The 27,008-nt window shown below is 44.3% G+C and overlaps 2 protein-coding genes across 5 annotated transcripts in view; both read left to right on the top strand.

Moving 5' to 3' along the window:
• The window catches only part of MYO3A (myosin IIIA), a 239,557-nt gene extending 229,202 nt beyond the window's left edge, over positions 1–10,355 (top strand). For 3 of the 4 annotated variants that reach the window (XM_037740961.1, XM_017535516.2, XM_017535517.2), the window contains 2 exons: positions 1,160–1,303; positions 9,624–10,355. In XM_037740961.1, the coding sequence (XP_037596889.1) occupies positions 1,160–1,303; positions 9,624–9,777 (298 nt within the window). In that variant the 3' untranslated portion in view covers positions 9,778–10,355. The remainder of the gene's footprint in view (positions 1–1,159; positions 1,304–9,623) is intronic. The other variant, XM_017535518.2, reaches the window with a different exon arrangement.
• A 2,119-nt stretch (positions 10,356–12,474) lies between these two features.
• Positions 12,475–27,008, top strand: part of GAD2 (glutamate decarboxylase 2) — a 91,875-nt gene continuing 77,341 nt past the window's right edge. Inside the window, exons 1-7 of the mRNA XM_017535515.2 lie at positions 12,475–12,901; positions 13,651–14,688; positions 15,408–15,467; positions 15,649–15,798; positions 16,836–17,069; positions 21,689–21,779; positions 22,322–22,434. Of these exons, the coding sequence (XP_017391004.1) occupies positions 14,613–14,688; positions 15,408–15,467; positions 15,649–15,798; positions 16,836–17,069; positions 21,689–21,779; positions 22,322–22,434 (724 nt within the window). The 5' untranslated portion in view covers positions 12,475–12,901; positions 13,651–14,612. The remainder of the gene's footprint in view (positions 12,902–13,650; positions 14,689–15,407; positions 15,468–15,648; positions 15,799–16,835; positions 17,070–21,688; positions 21,780–22,321; positions 22,435–27,008) is intronic.

Raw genomic sequence — 27,008 nt, 5'->3', positions numbered from 1 at the left:
ATAGCACTAAGAACTTAAATATGTTTTCAATGAGTTGTACCCTCCCAGTAGATAATTTGCTTTTTTTGTTCCATGGAATGGTTTTCCTTGGACAATTCGAACATACCTATATTCATCAATTTTCTTTCCCCAAACGCCTTTTTGCTTTTTCTCCTTCTACACATGCTAAATCTTGCTTCTTATAATTTAATGGAATTTTTTTTAAAGAAGATTAGGTTTATGTTACCTAAAATTATGGCACACTTAAGTTCACATTTTTCTCCTTTTCTTGTATTTCTCACTGATATTTTACTCTCTTAATATACCACTATTTTAATCAATGTTCATGTCAACCAATTTCCAGACAGTGAATGCCAAGAAGAAGCAACAGTGTTTCTTTTTAAGCATGAGTGAACACAGCTTTTCATTTCTGAATCAGTGACAGCCTGAAAGTCCTTTCTAAATTAGTATCTGTAACTTGAAAATCGTGTTTTCCTGGAAGCACTGTAACACCTGGAGGTTTTCCAGACCTACCTGGTTTATCTCTTAGTAAGTCCTATCAGATTGTAGACACTGAGCACCATAGGAACCAGACTGTGCCCTGAGTAGAACCAAAAATTAAAATGGTTGAGGACACACCCTATGTGTATGTCATGTGTGGGTGTTAAAATCTAGCACAGAAATTAATTCGCTAAAGAACAAAGGGTAGAGGGAGGACAGAATATGACTGGTGAAAGAGCTTAGTTAAGATTATATGTGTATCAGTGTACTGAGGGCTGATAAAATTTGAAAAGGCTATGTATTAGTACACAAAGGTGAGCTTTTCTGGTAATGGCTAAAGATCAGTAGTGACTGCTGCTCTGGACTGGCCAGACTGAAACAATGCGATCACTGGCTATTCTAGTAACCACTAGTTTGGTGCCAAGTTCAGTACGATAGAACCAGGAAAATGTGTTCCCACAGCTACTGCTCTATTCAAGGTAAGATACGAAGGTTTTTCTTTTTTATTTATGGGATATACTATTTTTCCCACATTTCAAAACTTTCTATTTCTAATGACACGTACATGTTACTCCTAAATTATAGTAAATACTTTTAAAGAAAAAAACAAGTATCCTGTAAGTTTAAGTGAGTAGAAAATTAGATTGATGCAATGGTGTGTTTATGTGTTCATTTACAGTCAGGGAAAATTATTAGATTTGGAAGATTTCTATTATAAGGAATTTTTGCCCAGTCGTTCTGGACCAAAGGAACATAGACCTAGTTTAAGAGAACGAAGACCACGGCGAGAACTCAAGAATCAATGTATTAAGGCTAATGAAAGGTAAAAAGCTAAACTTTAAAGTACAGCATTTGCAGTTTTATACTCACAATTCCATTTCTTAAGCAATTTCACTTTATATATAGATGAATGACAAAGCACTCTTACTGAATATTGTATCTTTTGTTGTTTAAAAGTAGCCTGATGTACAGTGCTATGTTAGGGTAATCAGACACCTCAGTTTTCCTAGCAAAAACTGAGTTTATACCTGTTTTCTTGGTGTAATTATTAACAAAAACTCGTTTTATTTAATACGAGTACTTCAGTTTGGATGATAAATTAGTATATGATCATCTAATTGTAAGCAATGTATCACATTCAAAATCTATATTCAAGCTCGACCAATGTAATTTTAATTACTTATTGGTTTCTTAATTATGCTTGTTAATTTCTCAGAATCAATGATGTCAGACCCAAAAACATTTGAGAGAAAGATTCATAGAAAAATGCATATTTTGGACTTGAATTCTCACTTGCCACCAACTTTGTAACATTAACTTATTTTGTAGCTTATTTAATACTTTGGGAATTTTTTTCTTTTCTCCCAAAATGTTTGTGGAGTTTTGAGATCAGGGCACATAATAAAACAGAAGCATAGCATGTGGAAAATGGGATCAATGGCTGAAAACCAAAGGCTCTTCATCCCGAATTCTAAACAAATATCCTGTCAGCCTAGGGTCCTCAGAACCCTCACCCATTTTACAGCATGACATGATGGTGAAGAGAAGTTTTAGAGTCACATGGTCTTAGGTTTGGATCCTGATTCTGCCCCTTAGTTGTCCAGTGACCTTGCTCATGTTAGCTGACCTCTTTAAGCTACATTTCCATATCTGCAAAAGAATTTACTAATAACTGCCTCACCATGTTGTTGTAGAGATTAAATGTAGCAATAGGGTACTTAGGAGAGGCATAGGAAAGGTGTTCTGTCATTGGTGTCTATTACCATCTTATTTGCTTTTTCAGAATCCCTCTGAACTATGATTTTTTTTACCTTTGTTTACAAATGAAGATGTGCTCTTCCATCTTGGGATCCAGAACTGTAACATGCTGGAGCTTAGAGATGTTCTTGTCTAACTTCAGAACTCTGTACAGGAGAACACTAAATGCCAGAAAGATTAAGTGATTTGCCCAAGATCGCACATTGAGTTAGTGAACTAAAATCCCAGATGTCCACTCCCTGCCCGTTTGCTTTTCACTGACTTACCTGCTTCCCATTTTAATAGCTCACTCTGCCCCTCTCAAATGTTTTCTCCCTTCCCCCCACTGGCAGACACACGTCTGCTATGAAAGCATTCTATCCCTGAAATACTCCTGGTGTAGACTAAGTGATATCTTATGGGTGTGTATTTCGTAGCCACTGGAATAAATGTTAGCAGCTAGCATTGTTGACTGCACTGTGCCATTATCTCATTTAACCATCACAGCAACCACATGAGGCAGTTACTATTATTGCCCCATTTTATAGATGAGGAGGCTAAGTCTACAAAGTTTAGTGACTGCAAAAAGTCACCTAGATGATAAGTTCATGGATCCAGAATTTGAACACAGGCTTTTCTAAGTTTAGAGTTGATGGCCTTAACCATTACTCAGCATTTCCATACTGTGCAAAAGACTACGCTGGGCATTTGAAGAAGGGGTGTATAGAATGGTGCATAAGATGTGATCCTTATGTCCAACACCTTCATGCTAGAGGAAGAGTATACTGATATGTGAAAGCTGAACAAGGTAACTCAGAGAAGGCTTTTTCCTGAGGGAGATTACAGGGACAAAATAGCCTTCACAGGATCCTGAATTTAAAATAGAAAATAAAAACAAAACAGCAAAACAGTGCTATTGAAACAATTGGAGAAACTTGAGACTAAACTATATGTCAGAAGATGTTCATGCACAAAGAATATCTTTTTGTGTGTGTATGCACATTGCCCGAGAGGGTGTAAGCCTGGGAGAAGGAGACAACGGCAATAGTGAATTGAGTGCCTTTTGATTTTTTTAATTGACAAACAAAACATATATAAACTTATGGTATAGAACACAATGTTTTAAGATATGTGTACATTGTGGAGTGGCTTGATCATGCATATTAACATATGAATTACCTCACATATTGATCTTTTTATGATGAAAATACTTAAAATCTACCCTCAGCAGTTTTCAAGTACACACTACATTGTTATTAACTGTAGTCACGATGTTGTACAATGGATCTCTTGAGTTTATTCCTCCTAACTGACATTTTGTATCCTTTGACTGACATCTCCCCAGTCCCCCCACTAGTCCCCTGGTAACCACTATTCTACTCACTGCTCCTTGTGCTTGTCCTTCTTTTGGCTTCCACGTATAAGTGAGATCACACTATATTTGTCTTTCTGCACCTGACTTCTTTCACTTAGCATTCTATCCTCCAGGTTCATTCGTGATGTTGTCAATGGAAGGATTTCTTTCCTTTTTTAAGATGGAAAAGTATTCCATTGTGTACATATATCACATGCTCTTTATCCATTCATCCATTGATGGACTCTTAAGTTGACTCCATATCTTGGCTCTTGTGAATAATGTTGCAATGAACATCTGAGTGCAGATATCTTTTTTTTTTGTAAGGAGTCTCGCTCTGTCATACAGGCTGGAGTGCAGTGGTAGAGCCAAGTGATCTTGGCTCACTGCAACCTCTGCCTCCTAGTTTCAAGCGATTCTCCTGCCTCAACCTCCCGAGTAGCTGGGACTACAGGGACACACCACCACGCCCCACTGATTTTGTATTTTTAGTAGAGGCAGGGTCTCACCATGCTGGCCAGGCTGGTCTCAAACTACTGACATCAAGCGATTGGCCACCTCAACCTACTAAAGTGTTGGGATTACAGGCATGAGCCACTGCACCCAGCCCAGATATCTTTTTTACATAGTGATTTCATTTCCTTTGGGTATATGTCCAGAGTAGGATCATATAGTAGTTCTGTTTTTCATTTTTATTTTTATTTTTATTTTTTGAGACACAGTCTCGCTCTGTCACCTAGGCTGGGGTTCAGTGGCAATATCTTGGCTCATTGCAACATCTGCCTCTCAGGTTCAAGTGATTCTCCTGCCTTAGCCTCCTGAGTAGTTGGGATTATAGGCACCTGCCACCACACCCATCTAATTTTTGTATTTTTAGTAGAGACGGGGTTTCACCATGCTGACCAGGCTGGTCTCCAATTCCTGACTTCAGATGATCCACCCACCTCAGTCTCCCAAAGTGTTGGGATTACAGGAGTAAGCCACTATGCCAGGCCTGTTTTTAAGTTTTTGAAGAATTGCCATACTGTTTTTCATAATGGCCATACTCATTGACATTCCCACAAATGATGTGCAAGAGTTTTCCTTTTCTCCGACTTTTGCCAACACTTGTAACCTTTCATCTTTTTAGTAGCCATCCTAACAGAAGTGAGATGACATCTCATTGTGTTTTTAATTTCCATTTCCCCAGTGATATGAAGACATTGAGCATTTCTTCATATACATGTTGACCATTTCTCAGTCTTCTTTTAAGAAATGTTTATTTGGGTCTTTTGCCCATTATTTAATTGGGTTATGTGTGGGTTGTTTTCTGTTTGTTTTTTTTTCTAAGTTGTATAAGTTCCTTATATATTTTGGATATTAACCACTTGTTAGATGTATGGTTTGCAAATATTTTCTCCATTTAAATGATTGTTTATTCATTCTATTGATTGTTTCCTTTGCTGTGCAGAAGCTCAGCAAATGTAATTCAATTTGTCTATTTTTTATTTTTGTTTTTGTTGCCACTCCTTTTGAGATCACGGTCATTACCCAGGTCAATGTTATGGAGCTCTTCCCCTATAATTTCTTTCTTTTCTTTTCTCTTTTTTAGGCAGCATCACATGAGCTAGCTCCTATATTTTCTTCTAGTAGTTTTGTAGTTTCATGTCTTATGTTTAAGTCTTTAATCCATTTGGAATTGATTTTTGTCTGTGAGATTGCTTTTTGTAAAAGAGATAATGATCTAATTTCATTCTTCTACACGTGGACATGCAGTTTTTCTAACACCATTTATTGAAGAGACTGCCTTTTTCCTATTGTGTGTTCTTGGTATCTATGTTGAAAATCACATTACTGTAAATGCTGGATTTGTTTCTGGGCTCTCTATTCTGTTCCATTGGTCTATGTATCTGTTCTATGCCAGTACCATGCTGTTTTACTTACTATAGCTTTGTAACATAGTTTGAAATCAGGTAGTGTGATGTCTCCCAGTTTTCTTCTTTTTCTCAAGATAGCTTTGACTATTGGGAGTCTTCTGTGGTTCTATATAAATTTTAAGATTGTTTTTCCTATATTTGTTAAGACTGTCATTGGAATTTTGATAGTGATTGCATTGAATCTGTAGATTGTTTTGGGTAGTATGAGCATTTTATAAATATTCATTATTCCAATCCATGAATACAGAATATCTTTCTACTTATTTGTGTCACTTGTAATTTTGTTCATCAATGTTTTATACTTTGCAGTGTTTAGATCTTTTACCTTCTTGGTTAAATTTATTCCTAAGTATTTTTTGTAGCTACTATAAATGAGATTTTTTTTCTTGATTTTTTTTTTGGATAGTTCATTGTTCTCATGGACTTTAAATGAATAAAAGCTGGTGGCAGGCAATTGGTGATTAGAGAATTGCACTAGAAGACAACAGGAGGCTGACATTTGCTTGTCTCCTCTGAAGATGGAACATAGTGGGGTCTCTCTTGGGCAGTAGTAAGAGATGTGGGGTGTTCAGGGCATAAGTGGGGTTTAATTATGGCAAGAAGATAAATGGAGGATGAAAGGGGGAAAATAAGATAGAATACAAGTGCCTCAGTTAAGAGACAGGAGAACTGTGAAAGAAGCACCAGCAGAAAAGAGGCAAAAAGATACAAGGAGGAAAGCATAAGATTTGAGTTCTGTAGACCTGGGTTTGAATCTGCACTCCGCTTCTTACTAGCCATGGCAACTAGAATCAGTCTGTTTTCTCATCTGCAAATTGAGAATAACAAGAATCTAAGGCCTTGCAGTGTTGTCCTTAGAATTAGAAATGCTGTGTGTGATATATGTGGAAGATAGTTGACATTTAATATTCTTAAAAAAGAAATCAGCTGAATAGGTATGAAAATTGAAGCGGTAACTCAAAGGAGGATGATCTGCTCCTTCAGTACCCATCACGACAAGCTCAGGATGCCTGAAAGACCTTTCCAAAGCTTTTTCTTTTTTTTTTGTTTTCCTTTTCCTTTTAATTCCCTATTCAGAACAGACCAGAATAAAGGCATATTTCATCTACAGGCCACGTTCTAGACCTCTCCTTTCATCATTATTTTCTTTCATTTGCATATACTACCAATGGCCTTGCCCTGTCTCCTTCAATCATATTCAACTGGCAAACTCCAATGCTGGGTAAAATCAGAACAATCTAATCACACTTAAAATTATGGCCACACCTTTGATGGGCCCTTAGTTATTTTGGAATATTACATTTCCCTAAAAATCCCTTTCCCAGTCCACTCTTTCAGACTTCATCCTCTTCAAACCCTCCAAACTCCCTCGCTCTCAGCTGACAACCTCCTTTTCACATAGTAGCAGATAACAGATGCATGGTGAATCTATCAGCCTTCCTACCACTTACCTATCCACTTCCTTCAGGACACTATGGATGACTTTTCTGTCCTCCTAGCTAAAGTAAAAACCTTCCCTTTGTGCACCAAATCCAAGTCCTATCATTTATTCAAGGGCATTGTCCTGCAATTGTTTTCTCTCTCTTCTGTACCTTGAATGTTTGTTCTTTTTACCAAATCATTTCTGGCAATTAGTGAACATGATCCATTGAGATCCATCATAAAAAAAATACCCTTGACCCAGTCCCCCTCTACAATCCCTGTTTTTTCTGCTCTTCAGTGTAGTAAATGAATAATAAATCAAAGAGTAATGATACTACCTGCTGCACATTCTTTCTTCCTATTCTCTTGACCCACTTCAGTCAGGTTTCCTCTCCCAGCATTACTCTGAAACTGCCTCTGCCAAGGTCAACAGTGACCTCTGGTTTGCCATACTCTGATTTAACACCTATGTTACTTGTTTTTTCCTTAAGTACTTCATCCATTGGTCTTCAGGACAGCACTTCTCTTGGTTTGCTCTTGCCTTACTGGCTGCTCTTTCTTCCTCTTCCTGCTGACTTTTCTCATTTCACCGATCTCTCACTAATAGAGTATCCTAGTCCTTCATTTTATCAACAGGCACTGTCATGAACTTAAATATTGTCTGTACTTAAAATTCCTGGCCTGGCACTATGGGTCATGCCTGTAACCCCAGCACTTTAGAAGGCTGAGGCAGAGGGATCGCTTGAGCCCAGGAGTTCAAGATCAGCCTGGGCAACATTGGTGGGACCCTGTCTCTACAAAAACATAAAAATAAAAAAAGTAGCCAGGCATAGTGGCGCACGCCTGTAGTCCCAGCTACTCAGGAAGCTAAGACAGGAGGATCACTTGAACTTTGGTGATTGAGGCTGCAGTGAGGCTGTTATACCACTGCACTTCAGCCTGGGTGACAGAGTGAGACCCTGTCAAAAAAAAAAATGAAAGAAAAAGAGAAGAAAGGAAGAGAGAGAGAGAGAGAAAGAAAGAGAAAAGATGCTGTCTTTGTACTTAAAATTCCTGGACTAAACACTCTAGCCTAGATCATGACTCATGAATTTGATATCCTCTTGAATATCTAATAAATATCTCAAACTTACATAACCAAAACTAAAATTTTAGCCCACTGCAAAAAGTATTCTTCTCTGCAGCCTTCCCTGTCTCATTAAATGACAATTCTATCCATCCAGTTGTTTAAGTCAGAAACCTCAGGGACATTCTTGATTCTTCTCTTTCACGCCCCACATTCAATAATAAAAAATAAAATAAGTAGTCATCAGTGAGCCAACCCTTTCAGTTCTCCTTCCAAGTATGACCAGGATCTAGCCAGTTCTCCCCTCCTCCTCCACAAACCAAGCGTAAGGCACTATCAATCTTGGTTGGACTATTACAGAATCTCTTAACAGACCTCCCTACTTTCTTTCTGGCAGACAGATCCTGTTACGAGTTATTCCTCTGCACAGAACCTTTCAATGTTTCTCTCTAAGTAGAAGTCAAGTCCTTGACGTGGTCTCAACACACTAAATTATCTGCACACTCTATCCTCATTCCTCCTGCTCTCATCTCTTGCTATTTCACCCTCTTGCTTACTCTTTTCAAGCCACAATGGCCACCTTGCTTTTTCTTGAACACAATGTGTACATTCTTGTTTTGCAGTCTTTACATCAGTTGATCTGTCATCCTGGAATTACTGCCCTTCCCCACGAGATCTGCATGGCTTACTCACTCTCTTCCTTCAGGTCCCTCCTCAAATATCACCTTATCAGAGAGACCTTTCCTGACCACCCTCTATGAAATAGCTTGTGTACACACACACACACACACACACACACACACACACACACACACACTACTTTTTCCCCATTACCCAGCTTTACTTTTCTGAATAACACCTTTCACCACCTGGTGTTTTTAAGTTGTCTGTGGGTCTCTCCTACACTAGACTATGAACTCCATGAGGACTCCTGCTCACCCATCACCTATACTGGTGCCTGGTACTTAGCAGGTGCTCAGTGAATGAATGAATGGGGAGTGAATGAATCGATGTAGTTGCATTTTTAGAGAATACTCCACTTCCCAAACAAGCTGCAGAATCTAAAGGTAAACATTGGCAGGGATTCCCAGCAATAGACTCAGAAACTTAGCCCACCAGGCTCATTGAAAACATGGAAACACTGAAAGAGCCAACAGGGACCATAGCTCTGGTGTCACCAACAGCAGTTGGTCAGATTTTAAGGGAGCTTTTTTTTTTAAGAAACATCTGAGCAGTTTTAAAATGGAAAATATTGGGTGTCTATTTCAGCACTTTGAGTTTTTTTTCTGCTTGACCAAAGTAGGTTAAAATTAAAGTATTAAAATAAATGTTTATTGGTAGTGAATTACTGCAATTCAAATGAAACTCATCTTTCCAAACTGCACCTTCTGATGCTTTGCTTAGCACATGTCTAAACCAGGCTCCACCAGCCAGCCCCTCTGCTCCTCAGCTCAAAGGAGTTTTGAAAACCTGCTGAGAATTATCGCAGACAAGTTTGGCCATTACCCAGTCATTTCCATTGTGCCTTTCTTAAGTGCTCACAGTTGGCAGAATGTGAGGAGATGAGGACCCGCCTAATTCGGGTTAGGGGGGGATGCCTTGCCCACTGTGGCGCGGTTGACACTGGGACCACGGGTTTCGCTTGCAGGTGCTGGGCGGTGGAGAGCCCCGAGGAGGAGGAGGAGGAGAAGGAGGAGAAGGAGGAGGAGGTAGAGGAGAGAGGTCCAGCAGCTAACCCATACGACTTCAGGAGGCTCCTGCGCAAAACGTCCCAGCGCAGGCGCCTCGTCCAGCAGTCCTAGCCGCGCGAGGTAGACCCCGCGGTCGGAAGCCGCTCGAGCCTGCGGGGCAGCAGGGGCCAAGTGGGCACGGTGGTGCTGGCACCAGTAGGCACTGAAGCTGCGGCCCTGATCTCCACAGGGTCTGCCTGCTGCGCTTGGCCCTCGAGTGCCCGGACCAGCCTTCCTGTGCTCCGGAAGAAGAGACCTGGGAGCCCTCGGAAAACCTCCTCTGACGCCTTCTCTCCGAACTCCCGCACCCTCCTTTCTCACCAGCCCGCCAGTTGGGGTATCCGTGTCCTTGTTCCCCTAATCTATCTCTTTGCTCTTTTTTTTTTTTTTTTTTGTGACGACTCCTGCGGACTCCAGGGCGCTTGGAATTTCGCCAACCCCTCTCTCATTTGGGGTGAATTCACAGATTTCTTTTTTCTTGGAAACGGCTTTCACCAGCCCACAGAACACTCGCTAGCGCTTGAATCGTAGAGATAAAAGCCCGGGAGGGGTAGGGAGAATTACGAAGACGAACTTCATCTCAAACTTGGCTCTTTCTCTTGCTTTGGTTATTAAGGTTACTAAATAAAGGTTTCCACGTGCCTTGGAAAGCCCGTGGTTTGCATAACTGATCTCTCTTTTTCCCCTCTGGGGCTTCTGCCATAAGGCTGCGCTGGTGACCGTGCCCAAGGAGGGGCTTTGAGATGCCTTCATCAGTGCATTCTCAGCACCACCCAGCCACTTCAGAAAAACACAATCTAAGCGAGAACTCCTTGCTGCACAAATGGGGCGGCCTCCAATCTCTAAATCCCAACACACCACACATGCCCATGTGCACGCTGCCTTACCAATCTGTGTAACTGTCTTTGGCCTCCCCTGTAAAGATGCTGGTGCCCCCACTGGGTGGAACTGTCAGATTTCAGGTTCTCCTAGTCGAAGATTTGGGGCCATCTTCGCTACTCCGACTTTGTGTGTATTTAAAATGATGGAGACTGGTGGGTGGACGAAAGTTTGCATTCCTGGAGTGACTGCCCCTTATTCTAAAACCGGTTTAAGCTGCTTTATGAAACTGACACTCCCATCTAAGCGACATGGAGAGGGTGAGGACAGGTGATGAGGTTGCATGGAATCAGAAGAAGGGTTCTGCCCAGCACTGGGCTTACCCCTTGTGTGGATGCCCTTGGCTTCTGCATCCACAGGCCAGAGTCAAAACACTCTGAGGAAATATTAGAGGAATGAGTGAGGGTACGTGCAGGGGGCTCAGAATGTTGCACCGCTGGTCCACAGGGCATAGTAATCTCTCCAACTTAAAAAGTTGGCACCAAAAGGTCCCCAGAGACAACTCGTGCAATCTCTTCATTTTACAGTTGCAATCCGGCCAAGGAAAAACCTGCAGCTATGGCAGGGAAGAGTCCAAGTGCTCTCCAGGCCTTCTTTTTCCCTAGCTTAGCAGCACAGCCTCTCTGGGGTTGGGACTGAAAGTAAGGAGTGACCCCCAGCTGTGTGAATGCACTGAGTAGCTGCCTATGGCACAGCACCCAAGAAATCAGCACAGGAGGTCACAAGAGAGAGGTTGGGAGGGACAGGAGTGTCTATATAACCCAAAGAGGTCCGGCCCCCTTCCGCCTCTAGCCACCTATCCACCTGCCTCCAGAAGGCCTGGGTTTGTGGGGAGGGCAGAGCAGGGGCAGGAGATAGGGAGTAGTAAGCTGAGCTCAGCTTTTCTGCCTGTCCCCCTTCAATCCAGGCTTCCCTCTGGAGTGGCCCCTGAAGACCAGAGCCCTGGCATTCAGGCCCTTCTATGACTTCTGTTGGTGTAGGAAGAATTTAGGGAAGGAAGCAATAGACTCCCTCCCTAAATTTTCCCAGCACAAATGTTTTCAGTAAGAACGGAAAAGAGAATGGCAAAGGCTTGGTGAATGCTTGGTTGCAATGTTTTTGTTTTATTTTTCTTCTGTGGTTTTTTGTTTCCTCTCCTTTTTCGTTCCATTTTCCCTTCTTTCTCTGTCCTTTGACATTTAAGCACTGGAAGGACACAGGAAACTATGTACAAGACAGCCTTCTTTGGGTCAGCCTGAAACCCCTATCTTAGGAAACCACAGACATCTAAGGAAACAGTCTCTAGGAGCTGGAGAATTGGGCTTCTCTCCCCTCATTCAAGGAAGGGTCTTCGAAAGCTTGCCCCCCTCCACCACCCCGCCCCTGGCCCGCCTTCCCTTCCCGTTCACTGGATGCCTCCTTTGTGAACTAATGACTGTAATTATTACCTCCCAGAGCTCTTTTGTTATCTCCAACCCCAAGCCCTGAAGACGGGGAATGGGCTCTTTTGTGAAATGAAGGTCATTACAAAGCAAATTGCCGTCAAGGGAGGGACAGCCTTCAGGAAAGACAAATCAGATCCCCGTCTGCATCCGAAGCTGGGTGCGTTTAAATAAAAAGTATAAATACCACCATTAGATCCAAAGTACTCCAGATCTGTGGGATTTAATGGAATTAAAACAGTAACACTTAAAGCCATTGCTTTACCAAAAAGAAAAAAATAATCAGCTAAATTCAGATGTTTTAATCCATTTCTTCTTGTGGGTTTTGTGTTTTAAATGCTTGTTTTTAAGAACCTGTATGTTTTCAACCACTCATTTACAGTAGAAAAGTTCTGCAACCCTAGCCTGCTGGCTTGGAGCAAAACCTTTGCAGGATTTGATGTGCATTTAAACAAAGAACCAGCCTCTGCGAGGCTGGAGAAAGCTGCGGAGCTGCCATGTCTGAAGTACAGATGGCTGAACCACAAGTCTTTGTTTCCGGAGTTGTTACCTTGGTCACCTGGAGTGTCAGCACCAGGAGAGCCAGAAAGAAGAGCCAAACTGAGTTTTTGACCACCCAGGCTCCCACAGCCTGGTCCAGACTTCTCCACCTAGCCAGCTCAGCACCAGCCTTCGGCAGGACGCTGTCAACGCCTGACTGGTTCCCTGCTCTGACCCCGGTGCCTGGGCCCAGCTGCCATAGTGTGGATCCCATGACTCCTCAGGGAAGCCCTGGACTCAGGCAGCGAGAAGAAGACAGCGCTTCGTGGAGAAAATTGACCAGGGACATTTGTGCTCCAGGACACAGGACTTGGGCACGTATGCATCCAGCATGGGCGCCAGGATGTCCCTTCTAAGTGAGGGTCGAGGGATGGTCTCCCAGACGGGATCCCCGGGTCTCTGCTTTGGTAGCAGCTTTGGTGGCTGGTTCAGGAGGTCAGAGAAAGAAAACGGCTTGTGAACACAATGGAAATGACAGGCGCTCTGGCAGGCGAGGGGAAGGCAGCCGCCTCGGGAAGCCGACCGCAGCCCTTTCCCCTCTCTCCCTCCCTCTCTCCCAGAGCCCCAGAGTTGCGAGGTGCACTTGAAGTTGATCTCGACTGCCAGGAGAATGCAGAGCAAACTGTCAAAGGGCTCCCAATCCTCAGGGCGTCCTCCTTGTCTGTAACAGCTTTTTGTAGAAAGGAAATCATCAGAAAGATTCTTTCTTCTTTCTTTATTAGAAAAAGAGAAAACCCTTCCTACTAGGAAGAGAGAGCCAATCTCGCGCTCCCGGGTCGCCCGCTACCGGGAAGATTCTCTGGGGGCGGGGGCGGGAGGGTGCCATTGGTTTGAGTCCCCTTAAAACGAGGGCCCTGTGGGCAATGCCTTCTTTCCTACTCGGATTTGGAAAGCTGAGATTGCTTAGTTGGAAACCCTGTTCTCCCCTCCCAGGCGCACACAGATTCCCCTTACTGGCAAGGAGCGGGCCCTTCCACGCCTCTGCGGGCCAAGGTCACCAAATGACCTGATCCCATCCCCCACCCGCCGTCAATGCTGCCGACTCTGGCCGCTCTGCCTCTTTCCCTTCCAAGAAGTTTCCATTCGTTTTATTTGTTTTCCCCAGCCCAAGGTCCTCGGAAGACTCCAGCTTGGATTTTAATTGCCTCAATCAGCAGTCATCCTCCCCACCCGTCACTCAGAGCCTGGACGGTGGGCCCTGCGATCTAGCCCTTGGCTGCGCAGAACGGTGCGTCCAGGGGGACGGCGCGGTTCAGCAGGCAGGCGTCAGGCTCTACTAAGGCGCTGAAATGAGCCCATCAGCGGGTAGGAGACCTTCACCCGCCGTCTCCTCCTCAGGCTCGTGAAAGGCGCTTGATGCCGGCCAGGCGGAGCGATCTCTCGAGGTCGCAGCGACCTCAGCACTAGCTAGGAGGAAGACGGCGACGGAACCTCGCTTCCTTCCACTCAGCGGGAGTCAGACCTCAAACAACACCCCAGTCCGTGCACACAGAAAACTACTCTGGGCCACGTCCCGCCTCGCCGAGGTGTCCCCAGTCTGCCTCTTGCTGAGGCCGACGCGCAGCGGCGGTGGCAGCACCCGGGACAGCGACCGCCGGCACTTCCCGCCTCTGGCTCGCCCCAGGACGCGTTGGCACGCCTCCCACCCTCGCACTCTGACTCCAGCTGTCGTGCACGGTCTGCCTGGCAACCTCACGACTCAGCTCCCTCCCTCTCTCCTGGTTTTTCCTACGCCGCCCCCACATTCATCCCCACTGGGCTGCCTCTCCCTCAAATGCTCTCGGGCTCTCGGCGCTTTCCTGACTCCGGGCTCCGAAGACCCTTAGGTGTCCCTGTCCCTTTTAAGGCTCCGCGGCTTCCAAAGCGTTGCCACGTCCCTAAACCCTGTCTCCAGACACGCGCGTTTTCTATCCCGGCTTGACACCCGCCCTCGCCGCGCGGCCCCGCCGGTCCCCGCGTGGTGCCCTCCTCCCGCCACACGGGCACGCACGCGCGCGGAGTGCCAAGCCCAAGGCAGCTCGCCGGCAGCTTGCACTCGCAGGTGACCTGCTCCAGTCTCCAACGCCGATGGCATCTCCGGGCTCCGGCTTTTGGTCCTTCGGGTCTGAAGATGGCTCCGGGGATCCCGAGAATCCCGGCACAGGTAGGAAAGAGAACGGGGACCTGCGGCGGGAGAATTTTGCGGTGGTCTGGGGTTTGCGAGGCTACGGGGAAGCCGAAGGAGGTTTTTCCACCTGCAACTGGAAACTTATTCGGGCGCTTCTCCCTGCTTTCGGGCTAAGTCCTTGACTGGCCAAGAGCTCAAGACCTCTACAGACTCTTGTCCCCTGGGAAGACCCCCAAATAGTCTCAGGCCCCTTCAACAGAAGGCTGGAAGAGCCCCCAAAGACCGCGGTGTCTCCAGGATGTGGAATTCCGTGGGCTTGGGGCGCCGCTAAGATCTGGGTGTCTGGACCCTGGGGAGGGACGGAGTGACCGTGAACATAGAACAAAAATGGGAAAGGTGAGAGAATTCTTGGTCTAGAAAGACAGCCTGCGAAAAAATGGATTGCTTCAGTGTTTAGGAAAACTCGCCCAAGCGAGGCAGGGAGAGTTTGCCTGAGCCGACTGGCACCTGGAAGGGCAGCGGTGTGGGCTTCTCCTTGGGAAACAGATTCAAGGAAATGAGGGGCGGCCCGGGTGGCCAGGCTCCCGCTTGCCTCCGGCACGTGCCGGCAGCACTAGGTCCTGAGCGGCCCGCAGGAGGAAGGCGGCCTCTTCCCGGACCCCCGGCTGTTTGATGTTCACACAGAACGAAATTTCACACGTCCGTCCGATGTTCTCTTTCTGCCTCGCTGCCCGCCTGCCTCTCTTTCCTTGCAGCGCGAGCCTGGTGTCAAGTGGCTCAGAAGTTCACGGGCGGCATCGGAAACAAACTGTGCGGTGAGTGCCCAGGGACGGGGGCGGGCAAGGTCGTGCGCTCGCGGCCCGCGAGGTCCAAGCAGTCCTCTCACCTCCGCTTCGCGGTCAGCGGAGCCGCGGATTCCTGGCCGCGGGTGGGCGGGAGCGAGGGAGCCGGGCCGGCGGAGGATTGACTAGGCCCGCGCTCGGTGTCCTTGCCCAGCCCTGCTCTACGGAGACGCGGAGAGGCCGGCGGAGAGCGGCGGGAGCCAAACCCCGCGGGCCGCCGCCCGGAAGGCCGCCTGCGCCTGCGTCCAGAAGCCCTGCAGCTGCTCCAAAGCGGATGTCAACTACGCGTTTCTCCATGCAACAGGTAAAGGCTCCGCGCCGAGCCCCGGGCCGCCCCGGCCCAGCTCTCTGCCCCGCCCACCGCGGCCTGGCTGCGGACCTCTCACTGAGACCCGGACTGGGGCGTTGAGGTGGCTGCGGAGGGGGGACCTGCCAGAATCTTTAGATGAAAGCCAGAAATTCGGGACCTGCTCGCTGGGTCCAAGTCCGCGAACTGGCCTCTGAACGCCAAGAGGGCTCTGAGGCCGTGGCGCTCTTCCCCCAGCGCTGCCCTTGGAGTTGCGGGCGGCCAATGACCCAGGCGCTCGCGCGCGCACTGAATCGAGGACAGCTGGCTTCCCTAGGCCGCTGGGGCCTCGGTGGGACCCGATTTCCAAATATCGCGCCCAAGAATTCAGAATTGCATAATTTTTTTATGTCTTTAGATCACGAGAGTGATTTGTAGCTGCAATCTCACAGGAGAACGATTCTATTCACATGAAACTCGCGCACAAGTTTTACCCCCGTGCGCTTACACACAGTCTCCCAAATGCACGCGCGCGCACACATGCAGACACACACACGCACAGGTTCCTCTCTCTCTCTCTCTCTCTCTCTCTCTCTCTCACACACACACACACACACACACTGACGGCCGGCTGTTCCCTTCCTAACAGACCAGAAATCCTAATGCTCCTTTTCCACTTTGGTTTGCCCGAAGGCATTCCAGACAAACTCTTCTGATGTGAAACCTTTCCATAAACATTTAAGATGATATACCGAGAAACAACATTTAGGACGAACTCCTGTGAAATAGATAAACGGAGTCACACGTTCTTCAAAAAAAGAAAGCCAACAATATGAGTTATGAATTGAAATGCAAGAGTTAATTTGGGGAAGAGGAGAAATTGTAATTTCTCTCATTCATTCTCTTCATCTTTGAAAACTGCCTCCTTTCTAAAGAAAAATGTTTATTTAACAAGAAATTTCTCAATTCAAAGAGATGTTATTGCCTTATCAAGATCTTGCCTTGAATATTTTCACAGTAAAATTAAAATGTGGCATTTTAATTCCATTCTTTAGACCTGCTGCCGGCGTGTGATGGGGAAAGGCCCACATTGGCGTTTCTGCAGGATGTCATGAACATTTTACTTCAGTATGTGGTGAAAAGTTTCGATAGATCAACCAAAGTGATTGATTTCCATTACCCTAATGAGCTTCTCCAAGAATATAATTGGGAATTGGCAGACCAACCACAAAATTTGGAGGAAATTTTGATGCATTGCCAAACAACTCTAAAATATGCAATTAAAACAGGTATTGTCTCATCGAAAATAATAAAGCTCTTTTGTCTTTTACAATTTTTATTTTTTCTATAAAATGTTTGATGGAGTTACTGATATTTTCAAAATTGCAAAGTTATTTTCATCATGTAAAAAATAGTCATTATAGTCATGATTCTAATCCAAAGCACCTTCCACTGTTGTTTTTCATGCTTCTGAAGTTGATAATGTCAGAAACATGATTTAAGTGTAAATCATCAGGTTTTACGTTGCATGTATTTAGACCCAGAGATTAACCACTGGTGTAGAAGCAAAAATTTATCAGCAGAGGCCAGCAGACTCAAAATGGAGAAAGAGAATATGGAAATAAAAGCTCAAGAAATGCATGATCCAAACAAAACCCCGAATACCAGTGCTGTGCTGGTATTTTCTTTGGCATTGAAATGGTTAGAAACAGGGCTCACCACGCTATTAATCATTGAGCAGGAGGAATGTTTTCACATTTTCTCAAATGGCCAACGTTTCCGATTTGAATTCAGATTTTCACTTATTTTTAAGGAAATGTGCACAACACACAAGCAGACATGCTAGAAGCTAGCTTAACAATTCAGCCATGTTATTCAAGGATGTGTATCCCTCCCAGCCACTGTGTATGTGAGATAAAGAAAAAAGGGGGGAAGGGCAAATCAGATATCCTTAGGGGGAAATTTTTTTAAATATATTTTTGTGGTCTCTTGGCTTTTCACAGGGTTCTTTATATTCCATCCACGTGACAGCTTCGTTTATAACATTTATTTGGGTCCATTCCGAGCTTTCATGCTATCTACACAAAGTCGGCTATTCATCTGCCCAGGTCTTAATTACGCTTGCTTTTTACATTGTCTCTAATCATCCTGATACACGAAGGCACGGCACTTCATTAAGGCAATAAAAATAAGTATGAATGAATTTCCAGGTGCGGGGAGGACTTTGTAGATCTAAATTGATGCGTAGTCTTTAAAAGATTTGCTAGCAAATAAAAAATGTGAACTGTGACACGAACGTTCATCATCGTAGAAATGTCATCCTTTTAGATTGCAAATTTTTTGCCGATGAATTATCAGTATTATGCTAATCGATAACAAACATTCTTAAAATGTTTGCTGTGAGAACTTTAGTTCTTTTTCTCTTTTTGTTCACATTATTTATACCAACAGAGAAGAAAGGTATGCATATGAAAAACCTTGGAACATTGATATCTATCAAAGTCAGGAGTTTTGAAGGTGTATTAGACAAAATCCTCAATTAATATTGATGGAGAACCCACATGATGTTTACAGCAGGCAGTAAAAAATGTCCTACCCCTCCTCAGCTTCTCCTGCATCAATAGTGCATTTCTGAGTAATGCTTTTCATTCATTTTTGTTTGACCCATTCCCCATACCTAATATTTAGATATGTTAATAATAAATTGTTACCTATTGTTTTTATTGCTACCAAACCAAAAAGAACCTATGAAAATGTTTTATGTCTTCATCCTTGAAAGCTATCGGTGCCTGAAATGCAGTCTAAAGAGTTAAGATAATGGGAATTGCAAGCCAATGAAAATAATAGTTCTGTCTATCAATGTTCCATTTAGTGCCAGGAAAAGACAGGCTAATTCAATACTTGGATTTTGCCATAATGCTTGTGAAACTGTTAGTCAGGTGTCACTGCAACGCATTTTGTTTAAAGTTCAGATAAAAACGTGATGGATTAAGTTAGATTTCTAGGCAAGGCATATCAATATCAATTCAATCTCTCAATAGTTTTTATAACATATTTAGTCTGCTGGCCTTTTCCTTCCAAATAGCATTTCAAAAAATTAACAGCAGTCCTATTCCCTATTCAGCTGGCAAGCCTATAGATTTCTGTGCTATAACTATCATATTTGTCATCTAGCACTATTTAGGGTATGTCAAATTAGTTGCCATCCCTGCTACCACCAGACATTTTAATGCTCCTCGGGAGATTATTTTATAAAATGCATATTGTCATCTTGTTTCAACTGAGAGACCTTAACCTGATTTCCACTTGGGCTCCAAGCTGAGAGAGGAGTGAAGGGCAGTGGGAAAATGAAGTCTTCATGGATTGTTAAAATTACTTCTGTGAAAAGAAATGTTGGAACACAGAAAACTGTCCAGAGAAGGATATAATTCACATTTGCAGAGATCATTAGATTTGGTGCTGGTGGTAGTGGTGCTGGCTGCGGAAGAGGAGGACTTAATGTGATCCTGAATCTTTAACCAAACCATTAGACAAAGGGAATTAAGCCTCAGTAGATGAGGCCATTCTGGTGTGAGTATTGCCAGGACATTAGGAGCCCTTTGGACCACTTTTGGCCTCTTCCCAACTGATTGTGAGCACCAGGATCAGAGTTGCCTGAGGCTGGTTGTTCCCAGTCTGCTCATCCTTCCATGCTCATTTGCTAGCATGCAGGGAGCATCCCTGAGTCTGAGCTGCCGATTCTCACATCTCAAGCTCGCCATCTTCCTGGCCTCACGGGCTCTGTGTGGCCACCGGATGCCTGACGCACTGCGCTCTGCTCCCATCGCAGGGACTGGCAGGGCGGCGACGGCAGCAGGAGGCCAAGGGCTGCCAGGACAGCTGACTGGTGGGGGCGGGTCTCACAATTCCTCAGAGAGAGGCCTGCCTGTATTTGCTGGGTAGCCCTAGGAAGCAGCCTGTAGTGGCCACAGGACAAGAGTAAATGTCATTAGGGGAGTATTTCTGCCAGAAATCAGGAGGGCCTGTTGATCTGACCTGTCAAACCATCTCCCTCCCTGTTTTCACATCATGATCAGGGAATGAAAATTTTGAGGCAGGAGAGAGATTCAGGTAAAATGGCAGACCAAGGTCAAAAAATATAGAGGGAGGAAGGGAAACCTAGCAATGAAAGCATCAAACTTGTTTTCACGGTTTGCGGAAAGCTATCATCAGGGTAGATTGGCCTTCTGATATCCAGGGGCACAACACACCCCTTTCTGTCTTACGCAGAGGTTTTCATTCCCAAGTTTCCCTGGAGTTAAATACTGTCTAGTCATAGACATCACATTCATCCAGAAAATGCATATGAATTGGAAGAATAAGATTAATGGATAGATCTGATAATCCTTATTAATTTCCTCACTTGAAAAAATGGCTTAGAGAAAGAGAAATGAAGGCGCATCGGGAGGGAAAAAACGGCTGTGATTTCAGCTGCGAGTATAATGAGATGGGGAGTCAATGAGGCAGAGAGGAGAGCAGGGTTGCTCCAGACATCAGCGGCCACAGCAGCAAAAAGGCCTTTTCACCCTTCTTGGTTGGGTAAACTGAGGGGGGTCAGCATCAGAGGTAGAAGGGTTCTGCATGAGGCCACAAGGACATAAAACAATGCTGGAGAATGCACACTAGATACACAAATCCTGATCCCACTAAAATGTGCATCTTCCCAGCTTCTATCTTTTCCCAGTGTCTAACTCTCCGGCCACATGCCTGAGGCTGATAAGAGAGCACTCCAGTGCAGGAGATAAGCTAGACATTGACTTTTGTCTCTGCTTTTCCCCATTGCCTTCCTTTATCATGTTTTGCCTGTGCTGGAGATGAGAGAGATCACATCCCAGGCTTCAGACAGATGTCCAGTACGAGGAAGATACCTTTTTATCAGATGCTGTTTCCATAATTGCCCATCATCCAAAATTTTTGCTGCTGTGCAAATCACGAACCTATCGATGATAGGCTTTTGTGAAGCAAGAGGAGAAAACTGAGTGCTAATGACATATTTATAATCACATTTTAAATAATAGCCTCAGGAGAATGTGGATGTCAATCCATTTAGAGAGTTTTAGAGAAATCCAGAAGTTAATTAGATAAGCCTTGCTAATGGACTAATCAGTCCATTGACTATATCTTTATGCATCTTGTTGATAAAACAGTTGTGTTGACTGTATGTGGCTTTATTTTAAATCACAACTATGAAGGAGCTCTGTTGTTTATAATCAACAAAGAAGAACTGACAAGAATTAGCTTTGTCCACACCATCTTTAGACAATCATCACCTTTTGAATCCAGGGCAAATCACTCAGCCGAGTGTCCTATTTTCTCATTTTTGCCCTGTCTTTTGTAATCATCAGCCATTTGTCACTGATATTATTATGAATGTTGGCATGCCTGGCGGATGTCACGGTATGACTGATTCTCAGGATGACTGCAACAAAAATGACTTCTAGCAGCATGTATGTAAACGAGAAGTAACCTGTCTGAATTGCTTTGGGTTGCAGTAGCATTTTAGCTTGCAAAAATATTGAAAGTAGAGAAGAAATTATGTCCAGATTGCAAACCACATTTGTTATTTTTTATATAGTATGTGTAAAGGAAGATTTGTAGGGCATGCTTTAAGAAATATCAAAATGTAAAGTAGTCTTCATGGTTACAGGAAATGTTTTAATGGTGTGTGTGTGTGCATGTGTGTGTGCGTGTGCATGTGTGTATGTGTGTGTTCTTGCATATACACATGTGTGTACATGTTGGATTTCTACTTACGGATTTTCTGTCACTGACAGATCTTTCACGCTCCTTTAGCTAGAGAAATCATGTGTTTAAGAGGCATTCATTTTCATTGGAGGTGATCCTGATTCTGGCATTCCATTTTATTCAGGGCATCCCAGATACTTCAATCAACTTTCCACTGGATTGGATATGGTTGGATTAGCAGCAGACTGGCTGACATCAACAGCAAATACTAACATGTAAGTAGCCAAATGTATTTTTATGTAATTTAGGATAATTATTAGTGACATTCCATAGTCTTTACCTCTTATGTGAAAATCTGTTTTTATTAAGTAGCCACTAAAATAGTGGTACAAACTTCTGAACTGTACAAAAAGTAGTCCTGATATATCGTCCTTGTAATCTAACTCTACAAAATTTTTAAAACACAAAAGAGACTTTTTTCTGACATTTTTGATTTATTATTATGCATAATGTCAAAGACAAATGGGACCAGATATTATCTTTTAAATCATGTTACTCTGCAATATTTTTTATTTATTCAATATGATAAATTCCCCTTGTGCGTTAGGTCAATAATTGGAGCTCTTGATTTTAGGGAAATCGAGAAAATAAACCTTTGGAAGGCCTTTTTGAAATAATTTTGTCTCTGCTTAATGTTATAACCTTAACACTTATAAATATATGTTTTGAAAAAGGAAATAGTTCTGTAGCTATTGCAATGACTGTAAATTATTTCTCTGAGTTACAAAAGTAAAATGTGGCCATAACTACATTTCAGGTTCACCTATGAAATTGCCCCAGTATTTGTGCTTTTGGAATATGTCACCCTAAAGAAAATGAGAGAAATCATTGGCTGGCCAGGGGGCTCTGGCGATGGGATATTTTCTCCAGGTACATGATGTTTCAACTTTCTTTGTGGTTTTTCTTCTAATATGCAATGCCTTGTTGTAAGCCTAGGGAAGATTAAATATTTAGCCCGTGTCTCTGCTCAGATTAAATAGGCTGTGTGTTGATCAAAAGAATGAATGTGATTAAGTGCACATGACCATTGGACATGCCTCCAAGCTAAGTAACCAATGCTTGAACATCAGTTATTTGTGTTCAAAAAGAGCATAATCAGAGATGGTACTTACCCAGTGCTTCTACTGTGATCCTGCAAGCAGGATGTATGGATAATGTGGAACAAAGGAATCAAGATTCCTAATCAGGAAATTAACGCTCTGATGTTCTTCCTAGAATTAGTGAAAGGAAACAGGTAGCCTCATTTATTAAAGCATTTGCTGTTCAAGGTTGCCTAGCAAGGTAGATCTACTCAATAGAGCATATGGACCACCGTATCTTTGAAATAACAAGCAGCAAAGTGGACTTACACTAATTTCAAGGAGGACAGAGAAAGCCTTGGGAGAGAATTTCTTAGAGCAAAAAAAGAGGGTTATGATTTCTTCAAGAGCTTTCTCATCCCTTCTCTTTTTTTATCATGACATTCAGTCTTTTCCATCTGCTTTTTGTCACCAGCCATTGCATTCTAAGCTCCACTATTTACACCTCTTCCAGCCAAGAGAATCAACCTGAAACAAAAAGCTATGCCCTCAGTTTATGATTCTGTGGGTGACCTTGGTTTGATGCAGAAAAGGAATAGAAGTTAGTAAGGCAGTGGAAAGAGAGAGTCACTGACCCATGGAAAAGTAACCCGACGTGCAGACCATCAGCTAATCAGTGGCAGGGGCGGGAGTCATTAGTCCACTGAGACAGGACCCACCTGGGAGAGAGGCCAGAGCCACACCTGTCGTTGTGTCAGACAGAGCATAAGGCCAAGTGGTTGTGATCTCTCTTCAGCAAATCTACAAAGACAAGCAGATGATGAGAGAGAGGGAGGACGAAAAGAATGAGTGGAAAGAAGAAATGACAAATAAGCAAGAGTGATCCCAAGACCAGGGCTTAAGCTAAGCATGTTTGCCTGCAAGCTCTGTTCAGCTATTTTACTTTATGTGTTTAAATATATAGCACAATTTTTCAGGTGCTGAAGGCAAAGGTGTTAGTTAAATGGAAGGGAAAATTAGCTTTTTTAAAAGTCATTGAACAACAGCTGTGATGAATTTTAACCTAGCCTTTATTTTGTAGGGCACTTAGTACTTAGTTTTCCTTTGGAAAACCATCCCTGTTGGGGAAGCTTTGTCATCATTGCCTGATGCTTTGGAAACATTTTTCGTGAGGAATGAAGTGGGATACAGAGATCCTCATCATTTCTACCTTTCTTCTTCCTACTCTTGTGTGATTGGTTTTAGGATTGATCTGTCCCTGAGACGAACCAAGAACATGCTGGGCTCTGTTTTTTTCTTTTATTTGAATTTATTTCATGCTGAATTTATTCCCATGCCATAAGTTTTAATGGTCCCGAGGAGTATGGAGAGAACAGCTGTACATGTTGATCCTGAACATTGACTAATTTGAATAAGAGCCAGGCCCAGTTTACCTGGCTGGTCTGAAAAACCCACATGCCCCAGAAAACATATACCCCGAGAAATAATTCTCTTTGGCAGTTCTGCAAGGCCGGGTATGGACTTAGAGCTTACCCTCCACACTTATTGACGATGGGGGATTTTCACATGGAGAAGACTTCAGCTTGAGTATGGAACTTATAGGCTTCCTTGGAACCTAAAGACCCATTTGCTGTTACCCCAAGGCGCAAGCCATAGATATCACACTACAGTGCAATGCAGACATTGCAAAGTGGGGAGAAGACAGCAGAGAAGGTCATTGCAACCTGTTTTTGCTCCACTTTCTACAAGACATCACAGAGGAGAAGTGGCTCATCACATCCTTACTCGCTATGGATGCTATTCTTGGGAGCATCCAGCCTTGCTCCTGCAGTAAATGGTCTTACAATTTAAGAGTGGGGATAGAGAAAGCCACACATCTTGTGGGTCTGGGATCTAAAAGTCACATTCCCTGGGATTCAATGTGAAGGGTTAGATCTGTTACTTAAAACATACAGCTTTACACCTAGATCAATAATATTCAAAGGCATCATGCTTTGTGGAAAGTCTTTTAGGACTCCTAGAAGAAATCTGCTTTTGTGATGTCACCTACCCTGGGAACCAGTGAAGTACAGAGCACTCCTTACTGCTCATTAGGTCACAAAGCACAAAGACTAAGGAGGGGCTAGGAAAGAAAGCTTGGCTTGGTCATAGACCTTTTCCTAGCTAAAAGGGTTTTCATAATATTTCAGCACTTGCTTTTATTTATTTTATTTTTTATTTTTTTGAGACAGAGTCTCACTCTGTCACCCAGGCCGGAGTGCAGTGATATGATCTCGGCTCACTGCAACCTCCACCTCCTGGGTTCAAGCAATTCCTGTGCCTCAGCTTCCCCAGTAGCTGGGATTACAGGTGCGTGCCATCATGCCCGGCCAATTTTTGTATTTTCAGTAGAGATCGGGTTTGGCCATGTTGGCCACGTGTTGAATTCCTGACCTCAGATGACTCACCCACACCTCAGTCTCCCAAAGTAGCACTTGCTTTTACATCCTTTTTTAAAAGATTCATAGGAAATAAGAGCTCACGCATCTGTTCTCCTGCCTCTGTTACACAAAGCGGTCTTCTCTGCCCAGAGGCCCAGAAGCTTCTTCCTCCCACTCAGGGCTGCTGAGCCTTTAGCCAGAGGACAGCTGAGCTGTAGAGTACGGCGTGGGAGGGCAGAGCTGGAAGCCTCAGGAGAAACGCATGTGAAGAGCACTTTCTTTGGGTACATCTTCCCCTTTTTCTTCTCCCCTCCTTCCTTCTCCAGCGTCTTTAAGAACAACTAAAGCTGGCTGGTCCAAAGGTAGTGAGTTACGCCAATTGATTGTTCACAGTCAGTTACAGATCGAACTCCTTGTTCTACTCTTTCCCCCCTTCTCACCGCTGCGCTTGGCTAGTCTTAAAAAGAAAGAAAGAAAGAAAGAAAGAAAGAAAGATAAATAAGAACAACTAAAGCTGCAATTCTCAAACGAGGTCATTTTGCCCTCCCCAAGGGACGTATGGCAAAATCTATAGATACTTTTGATTGTCTGGGGGAGGGGGTGCTACGGGCACCTGGTGGGCAGAAACCAGGGATGCTGCTCGACACCTTGCAATGCGCCAGTCAGCCCTTACCACAGTTATGTTGCCCAAAATGTCAGTAAGTGCCAAGACCATGAGCTGGAATGGAATTTCCTTTCGAAGCGGACCCTGCTTCCAGCCACCTACAGTCAGCCTTTTAGACAGGGTGTCTGCTCAGAGCAGGCGTGACCTGGATTCTACTTATCCTGTGTCTCTGGGGTCCAGGAAGGAAGGAATCGCCCTCATTCTGACTGAGGACAGAGCCGGGATCTGGGTGATGAGTGCTCTGTGCCAGGCGGCCTGCTTGGGTCAGAGCCCAGGGCCGGAGAGGCAAAGGTCATGGCCGGGCATGGGCCATTCAGCTTGACAGGGAGCCCTCCTGCTCCTCAGCCACCAGGAAGGAGAGCAACTCGGAGCACTCAGTGACAGCAGGGCCTGGGGCGTCCCCTTCGCCGTAGGAGGGAGAGGCAGTACCTTCACTCTGCCTCATGGCCTCATGCCTTCCACACCAGTATATTAATTTGCATTCATAACAATCTGTCTTTTATGAATTGCAAAAATCCTAAACTTCCCAACAGCTCCGGGTTTTCTTTGCTTGTCAAGTGAGACTCTACTTATAAGACATAAATCTTATGGCGTGGAATCCCTGACAACCTTAGGATGACATAGAAAAGTAACGCAATATGGACTGAAAATTCTTAGTTGTTTTTCTATAATTATGAAATAAGTTTTGTCAGCTAATACAATTCTATTTCAATGATGTCTTTGCAAGGGGAGAACTGTTTAGATGGAATGAACAGATGAGTATGATGAGATGGACTTGGAGGTTGATCCTTTATAACAGGGTTCCCTAGCCCCCTATGGTGTATCCCTAACGGGAATGTGGTCTATTAGGAACGGAGCGCATAGCAGGAGGTGAGCATGGGGTGAGCCAGCGTTACCGTCTGAGCTCTGCCTCCTGTCAGGCCAGCAGCCACATTAGATTCTCACTGGAGCCTGAACCCATGAACTGCGCACGCGAGGGATCTAGGTTACATGCTCCTCCTGAGAATCTAACTAATGCCTAATGATCTGAGGTAGAACAGTTTCATCCCAAAACCATTCTCCACCCCACCCCACCAGCCTCTGACCCGCCTTTAAGTGGAAAAATTATCTTCCACGAAACGCGTCACTGCTGCCAAAAAGGCTGAGGACTGCTAGGTAAGAATTGTTGATTAGGCCAGGCGCGGTGGCTCACGCTTTGGGAGGCCGAGGCGGGCAGATCACGAGGTCAAGAGATCGAGACCATCTTGGCCAATATGGTCAAACCCCGTCTCTACTAAAAATACAAAAATTAGCTGGGCGTGGTGGCACGTGCCTGTAGTCCTAGCTACTCGGGAGGCTGAG

Source organism: Cebus imitator, unplaced genomic scaffold, assembly GCF_001604975.1.
Source record: "Cebus imitator isolate Cc_AM_T3 unplaced genomic scaffold, Cebus_imitator-1.0 Scaffold92, whole genome shotgun sequence".
NCBI classification, from domain to species: domain Eukaryota; kingdom Metazoa; phylum Chordata; class Mammalia; order Primates; family Cebidae; genus Cebus; species Cebus imitator.
The sequence above is the reverse complement of the archived record's forward strand: the minus strand, read 5'-3'. Positions and strand labels throughout refer to the sequence as shown.